Source organism: Dermochelys coriacea, chromosome 1 (assembly GCF_009764565.3).
Source record: "Dermochelys coriacea isolate rDerCor1 chromosome 1, rDerCor1.pri.v4, whole genome shotgun sequence".
NCBI lineage: Eukaryota > Metazoa > Chordata > Testudines > Dermochelyidae > Dermochelys > Dermochelys coriacea.
In genome coordinates, this window is record NC_050068.2 from 112,307,877 (window position 1) to 112,334,506 (window position 26,630).

Below are 26,630 nucleotides of genomic sequence, written 5' to 3' on the forward strand. Positions count from 1 at the left end.
ACTGGTAACAATAGTGGACTGTTATCCTGTGTATGGATCAGCCAGTAGAGAGGGATGAGACACTTAATTTGCCATTGGTTTTCACGCTATTTGCTAAACATCAAAGGAATGTTGAGATACAGAAATCCTGGGTTCAATTTTAGGGTCTGGAGAGGAGTGTCTTCTAGTGGTTAAAGACCCTACATATATCTTTGGCCTCAGAGTGTCCCTGTCTCCTGGTGCTCTGATCTTACTGCCCTGTCTCCACTCTCTGCTCTTATTCCCTTCTTGAGCTCCTGTCCCTGTTTCCCTGTGCTTCTATTCACTCTCCTTCCTCTTTCCTATCTGCCCTGCCTCCCCTAGTTCCTGCCCCATCCCTCCCTCTGCTACTAATCTCCTTCTCTTTTTCCACCTTATCTATGGGTCTTGTCCCTGTCCTCACCTGTGTTCCTCTCTCCCCAACTGTTATCCCTCCATTCTCCAATTCCTGTCCCTGTTCCACTCCGAAGTCCTGTCACACCTCTTCAGCTATTGCCACCATCCCCCCTGATTCCATTCTCCCCCATACACCCTCTGCTCCTATCTGCTCCTCCCCAGCTCCTGCCCTTGCCCCATCCTGGTTCCTCTTCTCTACCTACCCTGCTGCATTAGAAGGAAGTTGTTTCTTTCTCATCCTGGCTGCCTGCATGCCATCAGGCGGAGCACTGAGAACACTGGAGAGACCATCTTTCTGCTCTCAGGTCTGGTGCTGAGTTACACAGTGGCCTTGGGAGAGCAATTGCAGGGAAAGTCCTGCTCAATCCCTTCAGCCTTGGGATAGAGCATGCTCACTTACTTGGTGCGGTGGCACATGTACAGTCAGGTTGACGCATAGGAGCTGTCAGGGATAGAGCATGCTCAATGGAGACAGAATCTTTGGAGAATTTAGCTGCTAAACTCTGACAGTTCTCTACTGAGCACGTACCAACTGAGATATGTTAGAGACGTTATTTTGCCAAATTTGGGGGAGTTTTCACAGGGATGGCATAAAGCACATCTCTGGCACAAAGTTAAACCCCTGCCAAATTTCAAGTCCCTGCTCCAAAGTTGGGAGATGTTAGGGCTTCTCATCAAAACAGTTGTACAAATATTTTAAACATGACAAAAATTGTATTTTTCCCTCAAGCCAGGTTTCCAGTGAAGTTGGGCAACTCTTGGGTGAACCTGGCTGATTTATGGTTTTGAGTGCAAAACAGTCAAAACTCAAAAGTTTCACATAGTTTTGACTCCAAATAAATTCCATCTGTTTCATCTCAACTTTTCTTTAAGGTTTTTGGGTTTATTCTAACCCCAGTGTTAGAGCAGACTTTATGGACTGAGAACCTATGCAAGTGAAAACAAGAAGGTGGCTTGCACAAACTCTTGTAAACTAAAATGACTGAGTTTCACACAGCTTTACATGTTGCTAGATTTAAATGGAGATGTCATCCCCTTTGTCATCCCCTCTTAGCAACAAAACTATAGAAATTATCTCAATTGTTTTATGCAGTGTTGTAGCTATATTGGTCTCCGGATATTAGGTAATATCTTTTATTGGACCAATTTCTGTTATTGAAAGAGATGATCTCTGGGCTTAGCTCTTATATGTCAGTTTGTTAACTCAGTGAAAATCTTTATAGATTTATAGTCAAGCTATGAATGATAAAAGAATGGGTTGATAGTGCAACTGCTGATCTGTTTTAATTATGACATCCTGGTAGAGGTATCAAAATTAATGAAGGGCCGATTTTTGTTCTGATACTTGAAACAACAGTATCTGAAATCAAAGTGTGTAATTCAAATAGATATTTATTTATTTTACTCTGTAGATATTTCATGGCACTACATGTTACTTATCTCTATCACATGTCATTTAATTAGCAATTTAGCATGGGTTTTTCAAAAGCTCATATCACTAACTTCAATGGAAACAGAGTTAGGCCGGTGCTGTATGCTGTTGAAAATCTCACTGTTAAATTACAGATATTTCCCTATCTAAAAATTGAGCATTTGGTCTCTCTCTTAAGGTTTGGAATATCCTGCTGTGGTAGAATTTGCTCCATTCCAAAAGATTTCAAAAAAGAAGCTAAAGAAAAAAGATGCAAAAGCTGGGAGCATTGAGGATGGTAAACACATTTTCTTGATCTCACGGTGGAAAAGCTACTCTGTTTGTTTATTGTTAATAAGATACAATAAATAGTTTATTAACTTTTTTTTTCAAAAAATGTTTTCACAGATCCAGAATATAGGAAATTTTTAGAAAGTTACTGTGCTGATGAAGAGAAAATCTGTGCTAATCCTGAGACTCTGTTGGGAGAGATTGAGGCAAAAACAAGGGAACTTATTGGTCTGTTTTGTTGACTTTTTTCCTTATTATTGATCATTTAAAAATATGCTTTTTCATATTTTTGGTATACTACCAGCAGGATCTCCCCCATTCAGTCTGGCAGTGGTTGAGAGTATATTTATATTCTCATTCTCCATTGGAGTAATGCCTACAGCCACCTCATGTGGCGCGCTTCTGCATGTATGAAACTCACACATTCTGTATATACAATGGCTTCAGAAACTGGTCCTTAGTATTTATAAAGGAATAGTCTGAGTTTATTGTTGAAAGATAGTAAAAGGGCAAAAAATCATAACCCAAAATGAAAGAACAGGTAATACTGTACTGTACTCAAGCTCTTTCATGATCCTAGGTGCCTGCCAGATGAAAGGTGAAATACCCTGTCAAGATCATCTGGGGGCAGCCTGAAAAATAAATCAAACCTTGAACTAAACCTTGTTTATTTAGTCAGAATGACTTTCACATTCTCCAGCAGGATCTGTACCCATCAAATCAAGCTTGAGCTCTTCAGGATTAAAGTATATTCATTCTTCAGGTTTCAACCATGTGAATATTATTTTTATTAATAATACCTGTATTTAGATAGTTCATGGGGTATGGCAAAGCAAAAAAACAATTTATGTATTTATGCCCTTTCCTGCTCCATTACTATATAAAAACAGTCTAATTTTTTCCCTTTGGCAATTCAACTTCTAAAAAAAAAAAACTGTTGGATTTACTTTACAGATTAGCCTTTTGATAAGTATTTATCATTGCTATGCTGAAAACCCAGATTTAATTCTCACCCTTAGTTTCTGCTCCTAGGAAGGGGTAGTTGTTAAGTAATGTGAGGTATTCCTAATCCTTAGCACCACAGGAAAAAACAAGAGTGGGGATCAAATCTGGATCTCCTGCATGGGACAAACCACTTAGCTAGTCGCTAGAGTCATGCCAGCAGGTTTTTTGGGGACGTGGGGGAGGTTGTTTTTTTGATAGGTGAACTGCCAAAGGAAAAATGAGGCTGTTTTTACAGAGTATAGAGGAGCAGGAAAGGGTACAAGCACAAATTTTAAGTAAAAGTGTTGCAGGCGTTGGCCTCTAGTGATTAAGGAGTATTGTTGACAGATGCAAAGGGAACTAGTCCTCTTTAGTCCTCAGCTGAAAGGAGAGTGACTGATGACAGCCCTTGCTTTGACAGAGGCTCAATAAAAATGGGAAGCTACAGCCCCCAGGACACCGACACAGACAGAGAGAGGACCTGGGGCAGGAAAGGACCATTTTTATTTAAAACTTGCAATTCTGATTACAAATAAGCTTTATTTTTTTCACAAACCCTCTAGTAATATCGTTATTTTATACTGCACACTATAACTATTTCAAAATATATTTTAATCTTGACTATACTAGCATTTTTCAGATGGCCAGCCAAATAAAGTCTTTGCAGGATAACATGATATATATGTCCACATCTCCAAGGGACTGCATACAGAACATATGGTTGTCCACTGGCTGTTATAATTGATTAGGAGAAATTTAGCTGTACACCGTTCCCTTATTTGGATATATAAAACTAATCAGTCTATTTTGATCACTACTGTTCCTTAAATTGCCCATACTTTCCCCCCTCCTCATACATTCCCCCTGGCATTCTCACTGCAGCATTGGCATTGATACTTGCTTGTGTAGTAGGTGTGTGAGTTAACAATTGGCAAAGGGATATTTGGAGCTCAGCAAAGGGTACGGATAAATTAGAGGAGAGGTGGGAAGAATATTACTAAGGACACTAAATAAATTTATCATCAACAAAGCTTGAAAGTGTGTGACTGTTATAGATGTGGAAATTCCTCAAGAATATGTATACTTACTTGGCCAGAAGCTTTCCCTAGATATTTCACAGCAATGTGAAAATGAGCTTCCCAGTATCTTAATAAAGATTTTCTAACTTCAAATTATTCCAGCTATTAATGAAAAAGGGATAGCCTTAGAGTTGCAAGTGCAGTGTAGCACCTCAGCTGAGGGAGGTTCTGGCTTTTTAATGTTTTGTTTCTATGAAATCAATTCACAATAGATCAAATTAAATTGTCCTATGTTTATTTTGCTTTATTTTTTTCAAATACTGTATTGTTGTTTGATAAAAAATGGTTGCAATTTCAATGTCAAAACCAAGGAAAAACTTATTCCATGAATATCACAGCTTTAGTTGAATTGTACAAGGGCCCAGCTATGCCTTCAGAAACAAGGGTGTAACTCTCATTGAAGTCAGTGAAAGATATGGCCATGTATCAGAGAGCAGAACTGGGCCTCAAATTCTCAAAGGGCTCTTGTGTGCCTCCAGGTCATGTTAGATCAAATGAGCATGTTTGATGTCTCAGCTCAGATACTCTAGCTCATCAGTTTCAGGGTGACAGAGTAATGTAATACAGAATTCAAAAGCAGAATTTCTTTAACAAAATTAAGGTAGGTTCATTCTTCTGTCCGTGTTTTTAGGGAAAAAAGAAAAAATTAAAAGCTGTTGCTTGCATAGAGATCCCTTTTTTGTTTTCATTTTTCAGCTGATTTCTTTTTAAGAGTTTGTTCATGTTGTTTTTTAAAAAAAAAGTGTCTAAATTGCACTCACGATTTTGTAAATAAATAATTTAGTAACAGTTACACCGTAATAATTAGTAATGTCTACATTCACATATTTTCAGAACATAAATTTAGGCCAGGTTTAGGCCATGTTGTTTTACATTTTAAAGGTTAGATAAATGAAACCATAGCGTCAAGGAAATATCCTTTTCCAACTCTGTTTTATTGTGGCTTCAAAATTATATCATGCACACTAATGGCCATTCCATCCCTCCCTCCCTCCTTTCCCTTTTTTGTTTGCTTTTCTTCCTTTGGATTTAGTGAGAGCCCTGTACATGCATCCAAGAGCAGTCCTTAGCCTTAAATATTGTCCATTATTACAATTCTGTTCCTGCACATCTAAAACTGACGGAGGATCTCAAACATTTTTGTAGCTACTTACACCTACAAGTACACTGTTTCAAGTTTCAACCCACAATTAATTTTATGACTGTGTTGAAATTCAGAGTTGTAATTGGAGGTGGCATGCAAGCTGCAAAGTTTGGATCTAGCTAAACATTTTTGTAAAGTTTGGGAATGTTTCAATGTAGGGTTTTAGTTTGGGTTTATCTCTAGTTAAAATGGAAAAAGTGTCAGATCCATATAATAAGAAAGACAGTTTGATGTAGTACATATGGGACTCAGGAGAGCTGAGTTCTTTTCCTGGTTCTACTATTGCCTGCTGTGTTACCTTAGTCTAGTCATTTCACCTCTATGTGCCTCATTTTCCCCATCAGGAAAATGAGGATGTTGATACTACCTTTGTAAATGCTTTGAGGTCTGTGGATGAAAAGTGCTATATATGACCATGGTGATGGTAGTATAAGAATAGATGGACAGCCAGGTGCTGGTGTACCAGTGTTAAAATTTAGGAATAAATTTTGAACATGTTTGTTTCCTTTTCGTAAATATTTTGGTGAACAGCAGGAAAAATGTCTTTCCTGAAAATTAAAGTATATGGTTATAATTCAAACATTAAATAATCACAGAAAATATCTCTGGCTCTCTTACTTCTAGGGTCCTTAATGATGAAGAGCCAGGGATCCTTTCTGAAAGGAGAGATGGGGGCACTTTCCAACATCATCATTTGAAATAAAGTGTTATATATCACCTAGCTCCCTTACAGTTAAAGCTTAAAATAAAGGGCAAGTAGTTATAGTAAAGAAACAAGTACATATTTTAGGAGTTGAACACTACATCACAAATTTTTTGTATTTTAGCTAGAAGAACAACACCTCTTTTGGAATATATTAAAAATAGAAAATTAGAAAAGCAGGTAGGTCCAGACTTTTGACTGAAGCTCAACTTTTATGTTTCAAGTATGTTTTGCATTTGAAAAATTTTATATAAAAAGTGTTGCAATTCTTCAGAGGATACGTGAAGAAAAAAGGGAAGAACGAAGGAGGAGAGAATTAGAAAAGAAACGTCTGCGAGAGGAAGAGAAAAGAAAGCGCAGAGAAGAAGAAAGACGTAAAAGAAAAGAAGCAGAGAAGCAAAAGAAAATTGCTGAAAAAGAAATAAGGATCAAGGTACTTTTAAGGAAAATATAAAATTATTCTGTATTTGAAACTATACAGAATTTATTTTCCTGTCTCCCACTAACTTCCAAAGTACTCATATCAATTGGGAAGAATAAAGGAAGATCTAACTCAGGTCCCATGATTAGAACTTTGTCAAGGCAGGGACAATTGGGATTATAGGATTTTTTAATATCCCTTTTTTGAACTACTATTTTTCTGATTTTGTTCCTCAAACTTTGCTTTTTGCTCATATTGTAGCCATGTTGAGGAATCCCAGCATGAAGGTTGAAAGACTTCTGAATTACTGTAGGGCTTTTACATTTTCCACTACAGAGTGCTTGTGCTTGCAATATGCCACACATTTTTTTCTGTTATCCATGAGCTCAGAGTTCTTTACCACCTCTTGTTGACCAGGGGCCAGATTAATCTGTGGTGTAACTCCATTGGTGTGGAGTTACACCTTGGATGAGTTTGGCCAGAACCCCCCACTAATCTAAAATCTGAGTTTCCCCCTTGACAGCAGAATGATCCGTTTGTGGATCCATTAGCTTTGCCCTCTGAAACACTCTTTAGACCAGTGGTTCCCAAACTTGCTCCGCCGCTTGTGCGGGGAAAACCCCTGGGGGGCCAGGCCAGTTTGTTTACCTGCCGTGTCCGCAGGTTCGGCCGATCGTGGCTCCCTATGGCTGCGGTTCGCTGCTCCAGGACAATGGGAGCTGCTGGAAGAGGCGGCCAGTACATCCCTCGGCCCGCGCCAAGAACAGGCATTTGCGTATCACTGTTGTATCTGGCGTTGCAAGATATTTACGTGCCAGATGTGCTAAAGATTCATGTGTCCCTTCATGCTTCAAACACCATTCCAGGGGACATGGGTTCATGCTGATGACGGGTTCTGCTCGATAACAATCCAAATCAGTGTGGACCAGTGCATGTTCATTTTCATTATCTGAGTCAGATGCCACCAGCAGAAGGTTGATTTTCTTTTATGGTGGTTCAGGTTTGTAGTTTTCACATTGGAGTGTTGCTCTTTTAAGACTTCTGAAAGGATGCTTCATACCTCATCCGTCTCAGATTTTGAAGGCACTTCAGATTCTTAAACCTTGGGTCGGGTGCTATAGCTATCTTTAGAAATCTCACATTGATACCTTCTTTGTGTTTTGTGAAATCTGCAGTGAAAGTGTTCTTAAAATAAACAACGTGCTGGGTTATCATTTGAGACTGCTATAACATGAAATATATGGCAGAATGCTGGTAAAACAGAGCAGGGGACATACAATTCTCCCCCAAGGAGTTCAGTCACAAATTTAATTAACGCGTTATTTTTTTTAACAAGCATCATCAGCATGGAAGCATGTCTTCTGGAATAGTGGCCGAAGCATGAAGGGGCATATGAATGTTTAGCATATATAGCACATAAATACCTTGCAGTGCCAGCTACAAAAGTGCCACGCAAATGCCTGTTCTCACTTTCTGGTGACATTGTAAATAAGAAGAGGGCAGCATTATCTCCTGTAAATGTAAACAAACTTGTTTGTCTTAGCAATTAGCTGAACAAGAAGTACGACTAAGTGGTCTTGTGTGACTCTAAAGTTTTACATTGTTTTGTTTTTGAGTGCAGTTATGTAACCAAAAAAAAAATCTATATTTGTAAGTTGCATTTTCACAACAAAGAGATTGCACTACAGTAGTTGAATGAGGTGAATTGAAAAATGCTATTTCTTTTATCATTTTTATAGTGCAAATATTTGTAATAAAAATAATATACACTTTGATTTCAGTTACAACACAGAATACAATATATATGAAAATGTAGAAAAACATTCAAAATATTAAATAAATTTCAATTGGTTTAACAGTGTGATTAAAACTGTGATTAATCGCGATTAATTTTTTGTAATTGTGATTAATTTTTTGAGTTAATCGCATGAGTTAACAGCGATTAATTGACAGCCCTATTTATTTCCTATATAAAATCAATATTAATTATTATTATTATTTATTATTATTGGGTCTTTTTCTAAAAAAATTATTTTAATATAAGTTTATTTTCACATAACTCTCAACATGACACTATGGTCTCGTTAACTACATGGTATTCAGCAAAAAGAATGAATGAAATATTGCACCCAATATGACTAACACAACTGATATTAGATTCCAACTGTAAGCAGAGGAATTAGGGATGTATAATAGACTTTACATGTACTGAAAAGATATATTTAAATTTCATTGTATGAACTTACATATGCTGACTTACAGCTCTCCATAGTAGTACAATATTCTTATTTAATGTAAGTATACAAGTAACTTACGATTGTACCAGTATTTTGTATTTTTCTTAAAGATAAAAATAAAAAAAAATTAAGTAACATACATTACAACAGTTAGAGCCTAAAACTGTAACACCAAAGGTGTGGTTACCAAATTGCACTGTTCTTTCCAATATATGTCTAAGATTAATAGAGGGCTACATCCATATTTTATGCTATTAATCAGTCCAGTGATGAAAAGCCTTATTTCTAAGAATTAAAGATAATGGAAAGAACTAGTCACATGACTAAGGTTTGCAGGTTTGGGACCAAAGTTTATAGGGTGCTTTGAAGACATAACTTGGTATATAATTAATAATATGCATGTTTCGGCAACAAGACAAGAAACACATTCTTCATCTTCACATGCCAAGAAAAGGAAAATCACTATCCACTCCAAAATGTGTTGTGCAAAAGTAATTCAATATTACTCATATATCTATGACAATAGAGTTTTGAAAGGTAGTTTCACCACCAAAGGACCAGGAAAATATTCTCTATTTTACAAGTAACTTGGGATGTCTTAAGAGGAATGTCACTATGTTGGATATTAGATAGACAAGGTGGGTGAGGTAATATCTTTTATTATACCAACTTCTGTAGGGGAAAGAGACCCGCTTTCAAGTTTATGCACAGCTCTTTTCATGTCTGGGAAACATCCTCAGAGTGTCACAGTTAAATATAAGGTGGAACAGGTTGTATAGCATAAGTAGTTAATGCGTATTTCAAGAGAACCATTCAAGGTGAAGTGTCCTGTTACCTCCCCTGCAGTCATATGGGGGATAGGGTGGGATGTGCGGGAGGTTGTTAGTGGGATAGATTGTTGTAATAAGCCATAAATCCAATGACTTTATTCAGGCCATGATTTTTAGTGTCTACCAAAGTTATGAGTTTAAGCTCCAAGGCTCGTCTTCTGAAAGTGTTGTGCAAGTTTCCTTTGAGGATGACAGCTGGTAGGCCAGATATAGAGTGATTGCTTTGTGAAAAGTGTTCACTCACAGATGATACAGTGTTTTTGTCTTTTATCATTTTCCTGTGCGAGTTCATTCGAAGCATAGTGATTGTTTTCTCCCACATAGTTGTTACTGGGGGCAATATATACTAACTAGTATGTCTCAAGCTGCTCATGTGTTGCCAGGGGGCAATATATACTAACTAATATGTCTCAAGCTGCTCATGTGTTACCTAGAGAAGTGAAGGGTGATCCTGCTTTCTTTGAAGTATTATGGCAGTTTTGCCATTGATTTCAATGATAGTAAGATTGGGCCCTCTCATTGTATGATTTAGACACATAGTTTTTTGCCTGTCTCTGAGCTACGCTGTAATTATTTATAGCTAATACCTAGCAGAAGAAAGTGGGTAAGCATGCATTCTCCAAGTTTTTTTTATGAAGTCATATTTTAAAGGTTGCAGCTGCATGATTTGTATTGTACTCTAGTTATCCATTAATGTAAGTAAACTTTTAAATGTCTATTTTAATGTTGTGCTTTGTAAAAAAATTAAATCACTAAAATAAAATCTGAATGAAATAGGTTTTACAAATTAGCACCAGCTGGTATACATTGGTATATTACAATAAGAAGTTGTTGAAATGTCTAAGGGTGCATAAACACTTATACCTTAATATAAACATTATTTCATAGCTTCTTAAAAAGCCTGAAAAGGGAGATGACCTGGCCAGTGAAACGAATAAGGAAAAAGGAGAAGAAGCTGATATTGAAGAAAGCAAATGGGAAAAATCACCTGGATCCGGGAGTATAAAATCCAAGCCATTGGAGGGCTCACCAAAGGAACTTAAGGAAAAGTAAGTACTGTTTATCTGGTAAGGTTGCAACTTGGATCCTTGGATTTTGAGGTCTTAGGTGGTACTTAAGTGATGCATTGTCCTTGTGCTGGTTCTCATCACAGGGATGGATTTTTGCTCTGTGAATGTGGCCATCTACATCTTTTTCTCTCAGTTTTCCTATTTGTAAAATGGATTTAGTAACAACTTACCTCCCTGTAAGGGGTATTGCAAGGCATAAGTAATTAATGTCTGTACAGTGCTTTTGAAATCCCTGGTGAAAGGTGCTATGTAAGTATGAAACAATTGATAGTCCATTGCTATTTCACTAAAGTGTTCAAGTGCTTGTCAGTATTGCTGGAAAGTCCTAAAAGGCAGGCTCAGCTCCATCTTCACACAGCAGAATATTTTTAGTTCCACTGAAATGGATAGACAGGAAGGTTTGCTTGTTATATGATAGCAATGGTATTCATGACACACTAATATTCTCCACTTCATTTTGTTGCATAATCAAATACAAAAACCTTCATTTCTTCCGATAATTTTAGTGCTATTAAACAATCATATATTTAACCTTAATGAGAGTTATGTGCATTCATTCAAAGGAGAATGTACTTCAAAACATCTTAGCAATGCACTGACAAATTTGCAGTTTTGACTTCTTCATAGTTCTTAAATGAATGAGGGCATTCCACAGAGTAAACTGCAAATGGTCTTTCATACCAGCTGTTAGGTATTTTAATATTATAAAGATCTGCTTTTGAGCCTTCTGAAATATTTACATAGAAACTAAAGCTGAAATTAATGATAGAGTGCAAATTCCTCTGATCCAATTTGAATCAAAAGAAAATGTAATGCTTGGCAGGACAAGCTAACCTCATGTCATTGTAACAATTTGACAGATATATTTATTATTTTTTTATCTGACAGTGGGCATTTTAATGAGTATTTAATAGCTTTAGAAATACATTTCTTCATGCACCATTCAACTGAAAGAATTAATATTTTGTGATTCCTCTTTACTGATGATTAACTTCCAACTTCTTCAAAAATCACAGAGGTTTCCATGGCCAGTTCTGCAAATTCAGAGCTGCAGGGACTTGAACCCCAGCTACAGCCCCTCTTCAGAGTGGTCAGTCAGTGGATCTGTGACATTTCTGTGACCTCTCTCACCACAGTCTCTGCAGCAGCCCAGAAGGAGCAGATGTGGCTGGGCTTCACAGCATGTAGTGGGATGAGCACCTTCCAGTGTTGCCAACTCTTGGGTTTTTTTCATGAATGATAGGATTTCAGATAGGGGTGGAGCTTGTCTTATGATGAAGCAAGAAGCTCCAGTCCCCTCACAAAATGCAGTTCTGCAGAAGCTCTCCTTTCTGTTTGCTGTTTGCTGTTTTTGCAGGAGGGGAGAGGAGAGGAGGCAGCAAAAAGCTCAGCAGCTCATTGCAGCTTCACCACCCCCTCTCCCTTCCCCTACTGTGAGCAATGGGGATCTCATCCCCACTCCCCCTGCAACACCTAGCCTGGAAAGGGGCAGAGAAGGGTGAGGAGCCCCTGGAGCTACCCCTCCAGCCTGGAAGGGGACGGGGACCCTGTGTCAGCCCCCACCCCAGGCCTAGGAGAAGTGGGTGAAGAACTTAAGAGGAGCAGAGGTGAGGCTGGTGATGGAAGGGAACTGAACTGGGAGAGGCTGAACTGATGGTGGAGGCTGGGGAGATGTGCTCTGGGGCTAGTTCTGAACTGATTGTGGAGGCTGGGGGACTGAACTGAGGAGATAAGGACTGATGGGGACTGACCTGGCGGGGGAAGGGTTGATGCAGAAGCTGAACTATTGGGGGTTAGGGTTGAGTGGGGACAGAACTGATGGGAAGATTCAGAGACAGAATTAATTGCTGGGCAGGGGACTGGAAGCTGTAGGTGTCAAAATCACCTTACGCAAAAATCTGGGAGAGTGAGCAACACTGAATGTCCAGGAATGGGTAGGGAGGGCTCAACCATCAAAAGACAGACCAAAAAACCACAGTATAATCTTTTTAAACAAAACTCAGGATTTTTGGGGGGTCTGACTCATAATATTTTGATCTCTTGAGGTTGGCAATGCTGCACCTCCTACAAATATTTCCAGCATTTTGCTTCATTGCAAGCAGGTTACAGAGCAGGATTGACCCCTAAGACAGACATATCACTAAGGTTTATATGCTAGGAGAGATCATTAAAATTGAATACTTCTGCAGTGCTTTTCCAACAAAGGGTCTCAGAGTGCTTTGCAAGCACGAAAAAATGAGTCTTGGAACATTCCTATGTAGGTAAGCTACTATCAAATCTATTTTACAGATGGACAAACTGGAGCAGAGAGAGCTTAAAGTGTCATAGTGAGTCAGAAGATTTGAAAATTAATTTCTAGAAGCCTTGACTCCCACTTCCCTGCTCTAGTCTAACAACATATGTATTACTCTGTCCCACATGGTAGTTTTCTAAAGTTTTCTATCGAGCAGTATGCAGGGAAGTGCAAATGTAACTTTACCACTTGTATTTTTAGGGATGTACCTCTTGGAGATGCAGAGCAAGAAATGTTCTTGTAACGGCAAATAGAAAAGTAAAGAGAATTTGTTCAATGACTAGAAAATACAAATGTTGAACTAACTACTTAAGAAATGGTACATCATTAACATCCTACATGTTTTAATAATGCCTAGCCATGATGTAGCACTTTTCATCCATTGATCTCAAAGCTCTTTACAAAGTAGGTGAATGTCATTATCCTTGTTTTATAGATGGAGAAACAGAGGCTCAGAGAAATGAAAATTATTTTCCCCAGGTTACTCAGCAGAAATAGAACTCAGTCGCCTGAGTCCCAGTCTAGAGCTCTATCAAGGCCCTTCATTTTTTATTTTTACCAATTTTTACTGAAAAATCCTCTGGTTTCACTAGAGTTATTATTCATTTTTTTTTACCAATTTTCCCCTGGTTTTTGGACCACTCAAGTACATAAAAATACTAATTGTTAAGAAAGTCCAATACTTTACATTAGGTAGATGTGTTTATGTTAATAATAAATTAATCTAAATGTGAGGGTGTCTATTAAAGTAAGGCAGTGTAGTGGACTATACACACTCATGTATGTGCACGCATATATCTGTACTCTAGTCCTAAAAAAGGAAGTGCTGGAACTCCCTAGATCTGGCTCCCTGCTTTGGAACAAGAGCTGGTGGCTCAGTAATCTGGGAAGCCATCTCTCTTTCTGAAGTAGAAGCCAGATCAGAAATACTCTTATTTTTCTCTTTTTGTTGTTGTTTTTTTCTGTCCTCCCATCCCCGAATATTAACCCTGATATTTACCCAGAAAACTGTGCTCAGATTTTTTGTACCAGTTTTCACTTGTTTTGTAATTTTTGCAATAAACACTGATAAATTCCTGGGAAATTTTAAACAAAATAAAAACCAAAAATGAAGGGCCTTGTCTATCAAGAAGGCCACCCTGCCTCCTTATTATTATCTTTGGTAAAGGTTTCAGATATCTGGTTCAATCCTCTAAGGTGCTAAGCATCTCTTGAGAGAGAATAAAAATCTTACCTTCCTGCTGCTTAGAAGGAATTGAGGGCACTCAGCAGCTCTCAGCAGATACTCAGCATCTTGCAGGATTAAATCTATTATTTGAGAATAAGGCTTGTATGCAGGGCTGGAGCTACAGGCACCAACTTTCCAATGTGCTGGGGGAAAGGGGGTGCTCACTACTCAACCCCTGACTCTGCCACAGGCCCTACCCCTACTTCACCCTTTCCCCCAAGGCCCTCTCCTTCCTGCCCCATTCCCTGAGCCAGCCACACCCTCAGTCCTCCCCCTCTCCCTCCCCCCCAGAGCCTCCTACATGCTGCAGGAGGCATGGGGAAGGAGGGGGAGGTGCTGATCAGCAGGGCTGCTGGAAGGCAGGGGGAGCTGATGGCGGGCTGTGGATGTATTACTGTGGCTCTTTGGCAATGTACATAGGTAAATTCTGGCTCCTTCTCAGGTGCAGGTTGGCCACCCCTGCCTTGTATGTCTTAATCCTTTGGCAGAGCCACATAACATTTACAACAGACCCTTTATGTGTGCATTAATTTACTGTTTCAGGTGTAACGCAGCATTCTTAAGGCTATACAGGTATAGTAAATTTTACCTTTTACTTTGAGTGCTTTTTAAATTGTGATGAATGGTGCTGTTTACCAAGTAATTGGCTATGATCTATTTCAGTTGATTCAGAGTGGTAGCTGTGTTAGTGTGGTGTATCAGCAAAAACAATGAGGAGTCCTTGTGGCACCTTAGAGACTAACAAATTTATTTGGGCATAAGCTTTCGTGGGCTAAAACCCACTTCATGAGATGCCTGGAGTGGAAAATACAGCAGAAAGGTATAAATACACAGCATATGAAGAGATGGGAGTTGCCAAACCAAGTGGGGGGGTCAGTGCTAACGAGCCAATTCAGTTAAGGTGGAAGTGGGCTATTCTCAACAGTTGACAAGAAGGGAGGAAAAATCACTTTTGTAGTCCTAATGAGTTCAATGTAATCAAGTATCAGAGGGGTAGCCATGTTAGTTTGGATCTGTAAAAGTTGCAAAGAGTCCTGTGGCTACTGGATCATCCGACGAAGTCGGTATTCACCCACGAAAGCTTATGCTCCAATACATCTGTTAGTCTATAAGGTGCCACAGGACTCTTTGCCATTTTTAATGTAATCAAGGTGGCCCATTTCAAACAGTTGACAAGAAGGTGTGAGTATCAGGAGGGGGGAAATTAGTTTTTGTAGTGACCCCTCCATTCCCAGTCTTTATTCAGGCCTAATTTGATGGTGTCCAGTTTGCTAATTAATTCCAGTTCTAAAGATTCTCGTTGGAGTCTGTTTTTGTTCACCTGATGTGCTGGGACTATGTCTGAGCCCATTTTCCCTGCCAGCTTGGGACTTCAGTAGCCTGTCTTAGAATCATAGAATCATAGAATATCAGGGTTGGAAGGGACCCCAGAAGGTCATCTAGTCCAACCCCCTGCTCAAAGCAGGACCAAGTCCCAGTTAAATCATCCCAGCCAGGGCTTTGTCAAGCCTGACCTTAAAAACCTCTAAGGAAGGAGATTCTACCACCTCCCTAGGTAACGCATTCCAGTGTTTCACCACCCTCTTAGTGAAAAAGTTTTTCCTAATATCCAATCTAAACCTCCCCCATTGCAACTTGAGACCATTACTCCTCGTTCTGTCATCTGCTACCATTGAGAACAGTCTAGAGCCATCCTCTTTGAAACCCCCTTTCAGGTAGTTGAAAGCAGCTATCAAATCCCCCCTCATTCTTCTCTTCTGCAGACTAAACAATCCCAGCTCCCTCAGCCTCTCCTCATAAGTCATGTGCTCTAGACCCCTAATCATTTTTGTTGCCCTTCGTTGTACTCTTTCCAATTTATCCACATCCTTCCTGTAGTGTGGGGCCCAAAACTGGACACAGTACTCCAGATGAGGCCTCACCAGTGTCGAATAGAGGGGAACGATCACGTCCCTCGATCTGCTCGCTATGCCCCTACTTATACATCCCAAAATGCCATTGGCCTTCTTGGCAACAAGAGCACACTGCTGACTCATATCCAGCTTCTCGTCCACTGTCACCCCTAGGTCCTTTTCCGCAGAACTGCTGCCGAGCCATTCGGTCCCTAGTCTGTAGCGGTGCATTGGATTCTTCCATCCTAAGTGCAGGACCCTGCACTTATCCTTATTGAACCTCATTAGATTTCTTTTGGCCCAATCTTCCAATTTGTCTAGGTCCTTCTGTATCCTATCCCTCCCCTCCAGCGTATCTACCACTCCTCCCAGTTTAGTATCATCCGCAAATTTGCTGAGAGTGCAATCCACACCATCCTCCAGATCATTTATGAAGATATTGAACAAAACGGGCCCCAGGACCGACCCCTGGGGCACTCCACTTGACACCGGCTGCCAACTAGACATGGAGCCATTGATCACTACCCATTGAGCCCGACAATCTAGCCAGCTTTCTACCCACCTTATAGTGCATTCATCCAGCCCATACTTCCTTAACTTGCTGACAAGAATGCTGTGGGAGACCGTGTCAAAAGCTTTGCTAAAGTCAAGAAACAATACATCCACTGCTTTCCCTTTATCCACAGAACCAGTAATCTCATCATAAAAGGCGATTAGATTAGTCAGGCATGACCTTCCCTTGGTGAATCCATGCTGACTGTTCCTGATCACTTTCCTCTCCTCTAAGTGCTTCAGGATTGATTCTTTGAGGACCTGCTCCATGATTTTTCCAGGGACTGAGGTGAGGCTGACCGGCCTGTAGTTCCCAGGATCCTCCTTCTTCCCTTTTTTAAAGATGGGCACTACATTAGCCTTTTTCCAGTCATCCGGGACTTCCCCCGTTCGCCACGAGTTTTCAAAGATAATGGCCAAGGGCTCAGCAATCACAGCCGCCAATTCCTTCAGCACTCTCGGATGCAATTCGTCCGGCCCCATGGACTTGTGCACGTCCAGCTTTTCTAAATAGTCCCTAACCACCTCTATCTCTACAGAGGGCTGGCCATCTCTTCCCCATTTTGTGTTGCCCAGCACAGCAGTCTGGGAGCTGACCTTGTTAGTGAAAACAGAGGCAAAAAAAGCATTGAGTACATTAGCTTTTTCCACATCCTCTGTCACTAGCTTGCCTCCCTCATTCAGTAAGGGGCCCACACTTTCCTTGGCTTTCTTCTTGTTGCCAACATACCTGAAGAAACCCTTCTTGTTACTCTTGACATCTCTTGCTAGCTGCAGCTCCAGGTGCGATTTGGCCCTCCTGATATCTTTCCTACATGCCCGAGCAATATTTTTATACTCTTCCCTGGTCATATGTCCAACCTTCCACTTCTTGTAAGCTTCTTTTTTATGTTTAAGATCCGCTAGGATTTCACCATTAAGCCAAGCTGGTCGCCTGCCATATTTACTATTCTTTCGACTCATCGGGATGGTTTGTCCCTGTAACCTCAATAGGGATTCCTTGAAATACAGCCAGCTCTCCTGGACTCCCTTCCCTTTCATGTTAGTCCCCCAGGGGATCCTGGCCATCTGTTCCCTGAGGGAGTCAAAGTCTGCTTTCCTGAAGTCCAGGGTCCGTATCCTGCTGCTTACCTTTCTTCCCTGCGTCAGGATCCTGAACTCAACCAACTCATGGTCACTGCCTCCCAGATTCCCATCCACTTTTGCTTCCCCCACTAATTCTACCCGGTTTGTGAGCAGCAGGTCAAGAAAAGCGCTCCCCCTAGTTGGCTCCCCTAGCACTTGCACCAGGAAATTGTCCCCTACGCTTTCCAAAAACTTCCTGGATTGTCTATGCACCGCTGTATTGCTCTCCCAGCAGATATCAGGAAAATTAAAGTCACCCATGAGAATCAGGGCATGCGATCTAGTAGCTTCCGTGAGTTGCCGGAAGAAAGCCTCATCCACCTCATCCCCCTGGTCCGGTGGTCTATAGCAGACTCCCACCATGACATCACTCTTGTTGCACACACTTCTAAACTTAATCCAGAGACACTCAGGTTTTTCCACAGTTTCGTACCGGAGCTCTGAGCAGTCATACTGCTCCCTTACATACAGTGCTACTCCCCCACCTTTTCTGCCCTGCCTGTCCTTCCTGAACAGTTTATAACCATCCATGACTGTACTCCAGTCATGTGAGTTATCCCACCAAGTCTCTGTTATTCCAATCACGTCATAATTCCTTGACATCACCAGGACCTCCAGTTCTCCCTGCTTGTTTCCAAGGCTTTGTGCATTTGTATATAAGCACTTGAGATAACCTGTTGATCGCCCCTCATTCCCAGTATGAGGCAGGAGCCCTCCCCTCACAGACATTCCTGCCTGTGCTTCCTCCCGGTATCCCGCTTTCCCACTTACCTCAGGGCTTTGGTCTCCTTCCCCCGGTGAACCTAGTTTAAAGCCCTCCTCACTAGGTTAGCCAGCCTGCTGGCAAAGATGTTCTTCCCTCTCTTCGTAAGATGGAGCCCGTCTCTGCCCAGCACTCCTCCTTCATGGAACACCATCCCATGGTCAAAGAATCCAAAGCCTTCTCTCCGACACCACCTGCGTAGCCATTCGTTGACCTCCACGATTCGACGGTCCCTACCCAGGCCTTTTCCTCCCACGGGGAGGATGGACGAGAACACCACTTGCGCCTCCAACTCCTTTATCCTTCTTCCCAGAGCCACGTAGTCCGCAGTGATCCGCTCAAGGTCATTCTTGGCAGTATCATTGGTCCCCGCTGCTCCGCTGCCGCTCAGCTGGTTCGCGAGGCTCTGGCTATTTTTAAACAGCCAGGCTTCCCTTCTTGTTGAGCCAGACACTGTAATCTTCTGCAAACACAGACCAAGATCTGAACCACGTCCCCCAAAAGCTGCAGACTTAACAGAAAACAGCTTAAGAAGTGCTCCTGTCTCTAGCACCCAGTTCCCAATGGGATCCAAACCCCAAATAAATCCATTTTACTCTGTATAAAGCTTATACAGGGTAAACTCATAAATTGTCCACCCTCTATAACACTGATAGAGAGATATGCACCGCTGTTTGCTCCCCCAGGAATTACTTACTTACTCTGGGTTAATTTATAAGCAAAAATTATGTTATTAAATATAAAAAATAGGATTTAAGTGGTTCCAAGTAATAACAGACAGAACAAAGTAAGTCACCAAGTAAAATAAAGCAAAACACGCAAGTCTAAGCCTAATACATTTAAGAAACTGGTCACAGATGAAATCTCACCCTTAAAGATGTTTCAGTAAGCTTCTTTCACAGACTGGACTCCTTCCTAGTCTGGACCCAGTCCTTTCCTCTGGTACAGTTCATTAGTGCCAGCAGGCATCTTAGGTGAAAAGCAGGGGATTTCACATGACTGCAGCCTCCTTTGTTCTGGTCCACCCCCTTTTATAGCTTTGCCACAAGACAGGAATCTTTTGTCTCTCTGGGTCCCCACCCCTCCTTCTAAATGGAAAAGCACCAGGTTTAAGATGACAGGTTTCAGAGTAGCAGCCGTGTTAGTCTGTATTCGCAAAAAGAAAAGGAGAACTTGTGGCACCTTAGAGACTAACAAATTTATTAGAGCATAAGCTTTCGTGAGCTACAGCTCACTTCATCGGATGCATTGTTTAAGATGGATTCCAGTACCCGATGACATTGTCTCATGCTCTGTGAGACCTCAAGCCTTCATTCTTCCCAGCCTGACTCACAGGAAGGCTTGCAAGTAAACAGAGCCATCTATAGTCAATTGTCCTGGTTAATAGGAGCCATCAAGATTGCAGACCACCATTAATGGCCCACACTTTGAATAATTGCAATAGGACATCAGAATTATATTTTATATTTCTAGTTTCAGATGCAATAATGATACATTTATACAAATAGGATGAACCCACTCAGTAGATTATAAGCTTTGTAATGATATCTTACAAGAGACCTTTTGCATGAAGCATATTCCAGTTACAGTATATTCACACTCATTAGCATATTTTCAAAAAAATCATATCGAGTGCAACATCACAACCTGCTCCTTACAATGGATTCTTTACAAAGCTACACCAGCCACTACTGAGTCTGAATTTGCTCTCCCCATCTGCTGCCATCCTCTGAGCCATCTTTAGGCAAATCCACCCTGCCAGTTTCATTCCTGCAGCACTTCTAATTGAGGCTTTCTCTGTGCTTGGTAATGGGCAGAGTAGGAAGCAGGGTGCCAAGTAGATTCTGCAGGAGCTAACCTAAAAATGTTCTTCCAGCTTATGGTAAGGGTCATGCAGATTGAGTGTTCTTCCAAACTTTGGGAGTTCAGACTCTTCATGGAGTTAGTGCCTACAGTTCTACTTTTTCAGCTTTTAAGTGAAAATGTGTAGGAAAACTAAATAGGCATGGTTAGTCAGACCCTGGAGAGCTAAAGTAATATTTACTGGTAGTATACATATTTAGAAATATATGCCACTGTTTTAATATTTCTGTAATTGGGAAAGGTTCTGGTATGACCCAATGAGAGCTGCCATTTTCCTTCCATTCAGGAAGTGTAATATGCTGACACAGGGCCCAGTCCTGCAAACTGCTGAGCAACCTCAATTAACATTGACTTTCTATTGCTGGTACTCAGCAATTTGCAGTTGTGGCTCCTCCCCTTTTTTAAATAAAGGAAATGCCAATCAGCAGATAATTACATGGCAGAGGCTGAAGACTTTCACTGTTTCACGATTTACAAGGAAAAATGATGTGGAAAACAGAAGAATTGTCATATTCAACAAAGTTAATGAACAAACAGGTGTTAATAAACAATGATAAAAAAAGTGACAAATCTCCAGACTCTTTCATCCATTTTGTCTGCTGATTAGCATTTCCTTTGTCACAAGCTAAAATGTCAGTGGCTGGCAAAATTGTATATTCCTGTTTAAATTACTTACTTTTTATTTCATATAATAGAAGTTTGAAATAACTACTATGTATTTATTCTTTTTTATAATAGATGAAATTATTCTGCAATCTTTTCCATAATTTACTGTTTTATTTTATGAGGGAGCTATCTGGTTATTGAACAAGAGCAATGAGATGAATAAAAGTGCAGAGAACTGTATCATCTTAACAGCAAAATGTTGCAAACAGTTTATTTATAATATAAATTACTTAGTACTTAATTTATATTAAGTGCTATGTTGTGAAAAGATAATGTTTTTTCACCTAAATAAAAATGCAGTGGTGGGGCTACATCATCTAGGCACACAAATGTAAGTGAAGGCTGGAGCAGCAGCATTAACTCTGAGTGGTTTAATGCCTTCCATCTGTTGCAGGGGCTGTGAATAATTTCTTTTATATGGAGCCAAAAAATTAAGGCCTTGAGCCTGCAAGTTACTTTATGCCATTAGTGCTCCCACTGAAGTCTGTGAGATTACTCACATGCTCAAGTCTTTGCAGGGTCAGTCTCCTAGGACCTGATCCTGTAACCCTTACTTATGTGTACCATTAACATCAAGAGCATTATTTATGTGATGTTTTCAAATATGAGTAAGGGTTGCAGGATGATCTTCAAAACAGTTCTGAAGTCAATCTGATTTTCTTTTAAAGCCAGTGGAAAAATTTTCTGCTTCCAATTGAACTGACTGCACAATGGGGAGCTGAATTTATGATGTACAAAGCCTGTATCAAAATTGCAATGCATCTCTTCTTTTAATTGCCTGACTGGGGGGCTGATCTAAAGCTTGTTGAAGTCAGTGAGAGTCTCTGTTGGTTTCAGTGGCCTTTGAATCAAGTCCTGTGAGCAAAGATTTTGTCTAAGTTAATTGTTTGGTTTTTTTTCTTGTTTAAACACACACAGGTCACAGAATGATAGTGATAAAGAGCAAATGGATTTGGAGAGAAGATTTCGAGAAAAAGACCTTGAAAGACCAAGATATCGGTTGGATGATGGCAGAAAGCATAGAGCTCACTATGAATTTGACAAGTTTGTGAGAAGGAATGAAGAAGAGCTGAAATGGGGGAAAGGATACAGCCAAGACAGAGGGAAGAAAGGGAACCACAACTACAGCTTCACTGTGGAGGCCGTAGACAAACTGGGTAAAGAGGACAAGTGTGATGACATGGCATCCAAAAAGGAGCGCATAAGAAATAAGGTTCTTTTATTCATTTAGGATAATCTTTCATTAGTAAAATATACCTCAAGGCTACAGGTTTTACTTTTGCAATCTCAGCATAAAGATGCTTTTTTCAAGAAAAGCAATTCTTTATTTGATTTTCAGTAAAACCCAGATTTCTCTTTTTTTAAAAATAGTTAAAATGATTTAAGGGAATAGGATTTGTCTGCTCTGGTCATATATACATACAATATTTGGAATCTTCCTTAGAACATTAGTCTTGGAAGCTCAGCATTTTTGAGTGTTTTAAAAGTTATATCATGGGTGCTCTATAATAGATAGGGCCCTACCAAATTCACAGCCATGAAAAACGCATCATGGACCGTGAAATCTGGTCTCCCCACTTAAATCTGGTCTTTTTAATGCTTTTACCCTATACTATACAGATTTCATGGGGGAGACAAACATTTCTCAAATTGGGGGTCCTGACCCAAAAGGGAGTTGCAGGGGTTGCAAGGTTATTTTAGAGGGTTACGGTATTGCCACCCTTACTTCTGTGCTGCCTTCAGAGCTGGGCTACCAGAGAACAGCGGCTATTGGCCAGGCACCCAGCTGTGAAGGCAGTGCCCAGCCAGCAGTAGCGCAGAAGTAAGGGTGGCAATACTATACCATGCCACCCTTACTTCTGCACTGCTGCCTCCAGAGGGCTCAGCTCTGCAGGCAGCAATGCAGAAGTAATGGTGGCAATACCATACCATGCCATCCTTACTTCTGTGCTGCTGCTGGCAGCGGCTCTGTTTTCAGAGCTGGGCTCCCAGTCAGCAGCTGCTACTCTCCAGCTGCCCAGCTTTGAAGGCAGCGCTGCCGCCAGCAACAGCGCAGAAGTAAGGGTAGCAGTACTGCAACAACCCTTACAATAACCTTGTGACTCTCCTCCTCAACTCCTTTTTGGGTCAGGACCCCTACAATTACAACACCTGAAATTTCAGATTTAAATAGCTGAAATTATGAAGTTTACTATTTTTAAATCCCTATGACTGTGAAATTGATCAAAATGGACCTTGAATTAGGTAGGGCCCTAATAATAGAGTTTGAAAACTTTGGCCCATTATCCTTTTAAAAGTGATTTTATTCTAAGCAGAATATTTACTAGTCAGGCAGATTACTGGCTGGTTTACAGTTATTCAGTTTTTAAAGTAAAAGTGAATAACTAAAGAGTTTATCCAGAAACAAGCATATTTAGAAATTTTCAGTACAGAAGATAGGAAAGTAGATCTTGCATTCTGCCCTCAGGTAAAGGTTCTCCCTGGTTGAGAGCAAATCACCCCATTGAGAAGTGCCAAATCCAGGGAAATAACCTGTTAAAAAACAGCCACAATTGGGCAGCTTCTTGAATGGGAACCACATGCAGAAAACCATTTTCCTGTCTTCACCTTGAAACCTGTGGAGCCCCTTTCTGAGGGCTTGGGGCTTTGTGATTTCAGAGGGCATGTCATAGCGTTTCCAAGAGATGGCTGCTATTGATGACCTCATCCTCTCCTCATTCTAATCATGTAAAGTTTTCCATACAAGATGGTTGATACAGTGTTGTATGGAATCCCCCTCTGTAATGTGCATCTCTTCTGAAGGGGGTTTTCCCCATGACAGTGTGCCTCCCGAGGGAGCTGTGCTTTTGCTAGAGATAGGACGGGCAAGGAATAGCCGTGCTTTTTTTCTCTGCCCCCTCTAGCAGCTGTCTGAATCTCTGTCTAAAAATATTTAAAAATATGAAATTGATTTAAACCATTTTATAAAAAATGAAACGTCCAGTTGAGCTAACACTGTTTATGCCAAGTTTCAGTCTGATGAACATAGAAACTGTGATGGATAAAGAGGGCCTGTGATATATAAAAGCTGACTGACCCTTTATTGTAATGGTTCTAGTGGGCTCTATGTTCACTGTTCTTGGTGCACTTGGCCTTAATTTTTTGGCTCCATTTAACAGAAATTATTCACAGCCCTTGCAGATCAACAAGTTTTTGATGGTTTCAGTCACTATTCCTGTACAGGTTTCAGAGTAGCAGCCGTGTTAGTCTGTATTCGCAAAAAGAAAAGGAGTACTTGTGGCACCTTAGAGACTAACAAATCTATTTGAGCATAAGCTTTCGTGAGCTACAGCTCACTTCATCGGATGCATTCAGTGGAAAATACAGTGGGGAGATTTATATACACACACAGAGAACGTGAAACAATGAGTTTTATCATACACACTGTAAGAAGAGTGATCACTTAAGATGAGCTATTACCAGCAGGAAGGGAGGTGAGGGGGAGGAAGAAAACCTTTTGTGGAGGCTCGTTCACCTGCGCATCTACCAATGTGATATATGCCATCATGTGCCAGCAATGCCCCTCTGGTCAAACTGGACAGTCTCTAGGTTTCTAGGATTTGGACACAAATCAGATGTCAAGAATTATAACATTCAGAATCCAGTCGGAGAACACTTCAATCTCTCTGGTCACTCGATTACAGACCTGAGAGTGGCTATTCTTCAACAAAAAAACTTCAAAAACAGACTCCAACAAGAGACAGCTGAATTGGAATTAATTTGCAAACTGGGGATACAATTAACTTAGGCTTGAATAGAGACTGGGAGTGGATGGGTCATTACACAAAGTAAAACTATTTCCCCATGTTATTCCCCCCCCACACACACACTGTTTCTAGACGTTCTTGTCAACTGCTGGAAATGGCCCACCTTGATTATCCTCACAAAGGTTTTCTTCCTGTTTTCTTCTGTTAGTCTCTAAGGTGCCACAAGTACTCCTTTTCTTATTCCTGTACAGTTAGCCATTCTTCCTTTGTACTCATTTTGTTTCCTGATTCACAATGGGTGGTATACCCTCTACTCTATATAAATATTGTGACAAAATTCCTCCTCTGCCTTGGTGGGTCCTGCACTTATTGGCGGATTTGCTCGCTTCAGAGGTTCACGGCAGCCCTCAGTTTGGACACTTTTGCTACTGGCTCAAATCTTCCGTTCACTCAGTTAGCCTCATCACTGGCCAGCATGCAGGAAAGGAAGAAGAACAATCCCCACAGTCTCTGCTGATCCACCTAGTGGATTGAAAACAGGCCAGAGACCTTCACCTCTGGTGGAACTCACAGACCAGGTCAACTCCTCCGATATCAAGTAGGGAGTTGTGGGAATGGAGGGATGGGGGGAACCCGGGCCCATCCTCTACTCCGGGTTCCAGCCCAGGGCCCTGTGGATTGCAGCTGTCTACAGTGGCTCCTTTAACAGCTGCGTGACAGCTATAATTCCCTGGGCTACTTCCCCATGGCCTCCTCCCAACACCTTTTTTATTCTCACCACAGGACCTTCCTCCTGATGTCTGATGATGCTTGTACTTTTCAGTCTTCCAGTAGTACACCTTCTCACTCTCAGCTTATTGCACCTCTTGCTCCCAGCTCTTCACATGCACACCACAAACTGAAGTGAGCTTCTTTTTAAACCCTGATTAGCCTTTCTGTCTTAATTGATTCTGGCAGCTTCTTGATTGGCTGCAGATGTTCTAATTAGCCTGTCTGCCTTAATTGTTTCCAGAAAGTTTCTGATTGTTCTGGAACCTTCCCTGTTACCTTTCCCAGGGAAAGGGGACCTACATAATCTGGGCCTAATATATCTGCCTTCTATCATTCTCCTGTACTGGTGGGCCAGCCTATACTCCATCCTGGTCCCGAGACCCACCAGGGATATCAGTTGGCGGCTCCTTCACAGGGCCATGAGCATGGGCATTTACTTGGCACGGTTCATCCCCCATCCCAGACACCTGCCCCTTTTGCGGCATGAGGGAGACCCTGGCGCATGCTTACCTGGAGTGCGCCAAGTTGCAGCCCCTATTCCATTTCCTCACAAATATTTTGTTATGTTTTTGATTTCACATTTCCCCTCACCTCCTTATCTATGCACTCCCTATCTGTGGCCCCTCACGGGACCTCCCTGTCAACCTCCTACCCTAGCTAAAGAGGCCACCTATAAAACCAGGGTTGGAGGAGGTTGGCTGATGGAGTCTCCTGTGACTGTGGAGCCTATTTCCGGTCCTCCGTCCATTCATGTATCCGGGCAGAGTTCCTCTGGGCTGCGTCCACTGACTCCCTTGATGCCTTCGAGGAGCAGTGGGCGCTGTCCTGGGTTCCCTGCTCGGTGTCCCCTGTCCGGTTCTCTTCGTTTGACCCTTTGACTGCACTCCTGTCCCTGTTATTTCATTAGTTGTCCCCTGTACTTATTTGGTTTCCAGGTCCTGTGGACCCCCCTCTTAGGCTGGGAGGGATCCTTTAGCAGTGGGCAGGCTTCGCCCACCCACTTCCTGGATCCCAATAGGATCACTCTCCTGTAGCCATCTGGCCTGACCCTGTCACAATATGGAATACCAAACTTCATTTGCAGTTCATTGTTCTAATTTTATCACACCCTGGTTGTTCTGGTTTCCCATTGATTAGTATTATTTTA

At 41.1% G+C, this 26,630-nt stretch overlaps 1 protein-coding gene across 2 annotated transcripts in view; it reads left to right on the forward strand.

Annotated features, from left to right (window-relative positions):
• The window catches only part of UPF3A (UPF3A regulator of nonsense mediated mRNA decay), a 55,576-nt gene that overhangs the window by 23,813 nt on the left and 5,133 nt on the right, over positions 1-26,630 (forward strand). The window contains exons 4-9 of one of the 2 annotated variants that reach the window (XM_038398236.2): positions 2,025-2,123; positions 2,234-2,344; positions 6,151-6,206; positions 6,301-6,459; positions 10,403-10,563; positions 21,885-22,123. In XM_038398236.2, coding sequence (XP_038254164.1) covers positions 2,025-2,123; positions 2,234-2,344; positions 6,151-6,206; positions 6,301-6,459; positions 10,403-10,563; positions 21,885-22,123 — 825 coding nt within the window. Of the gene's footprint in view, positions 1-2,024; positions 2,124-2,233; positions 2,345-6,150; positions 6,207-6,300; positions 6,460-10,402; positions 10,564-21,884; positions 22,180-26,630 lie in introns of both variants that reach the window. The other variant, XM_038398146.2, reaches the window with a different exon arrangement.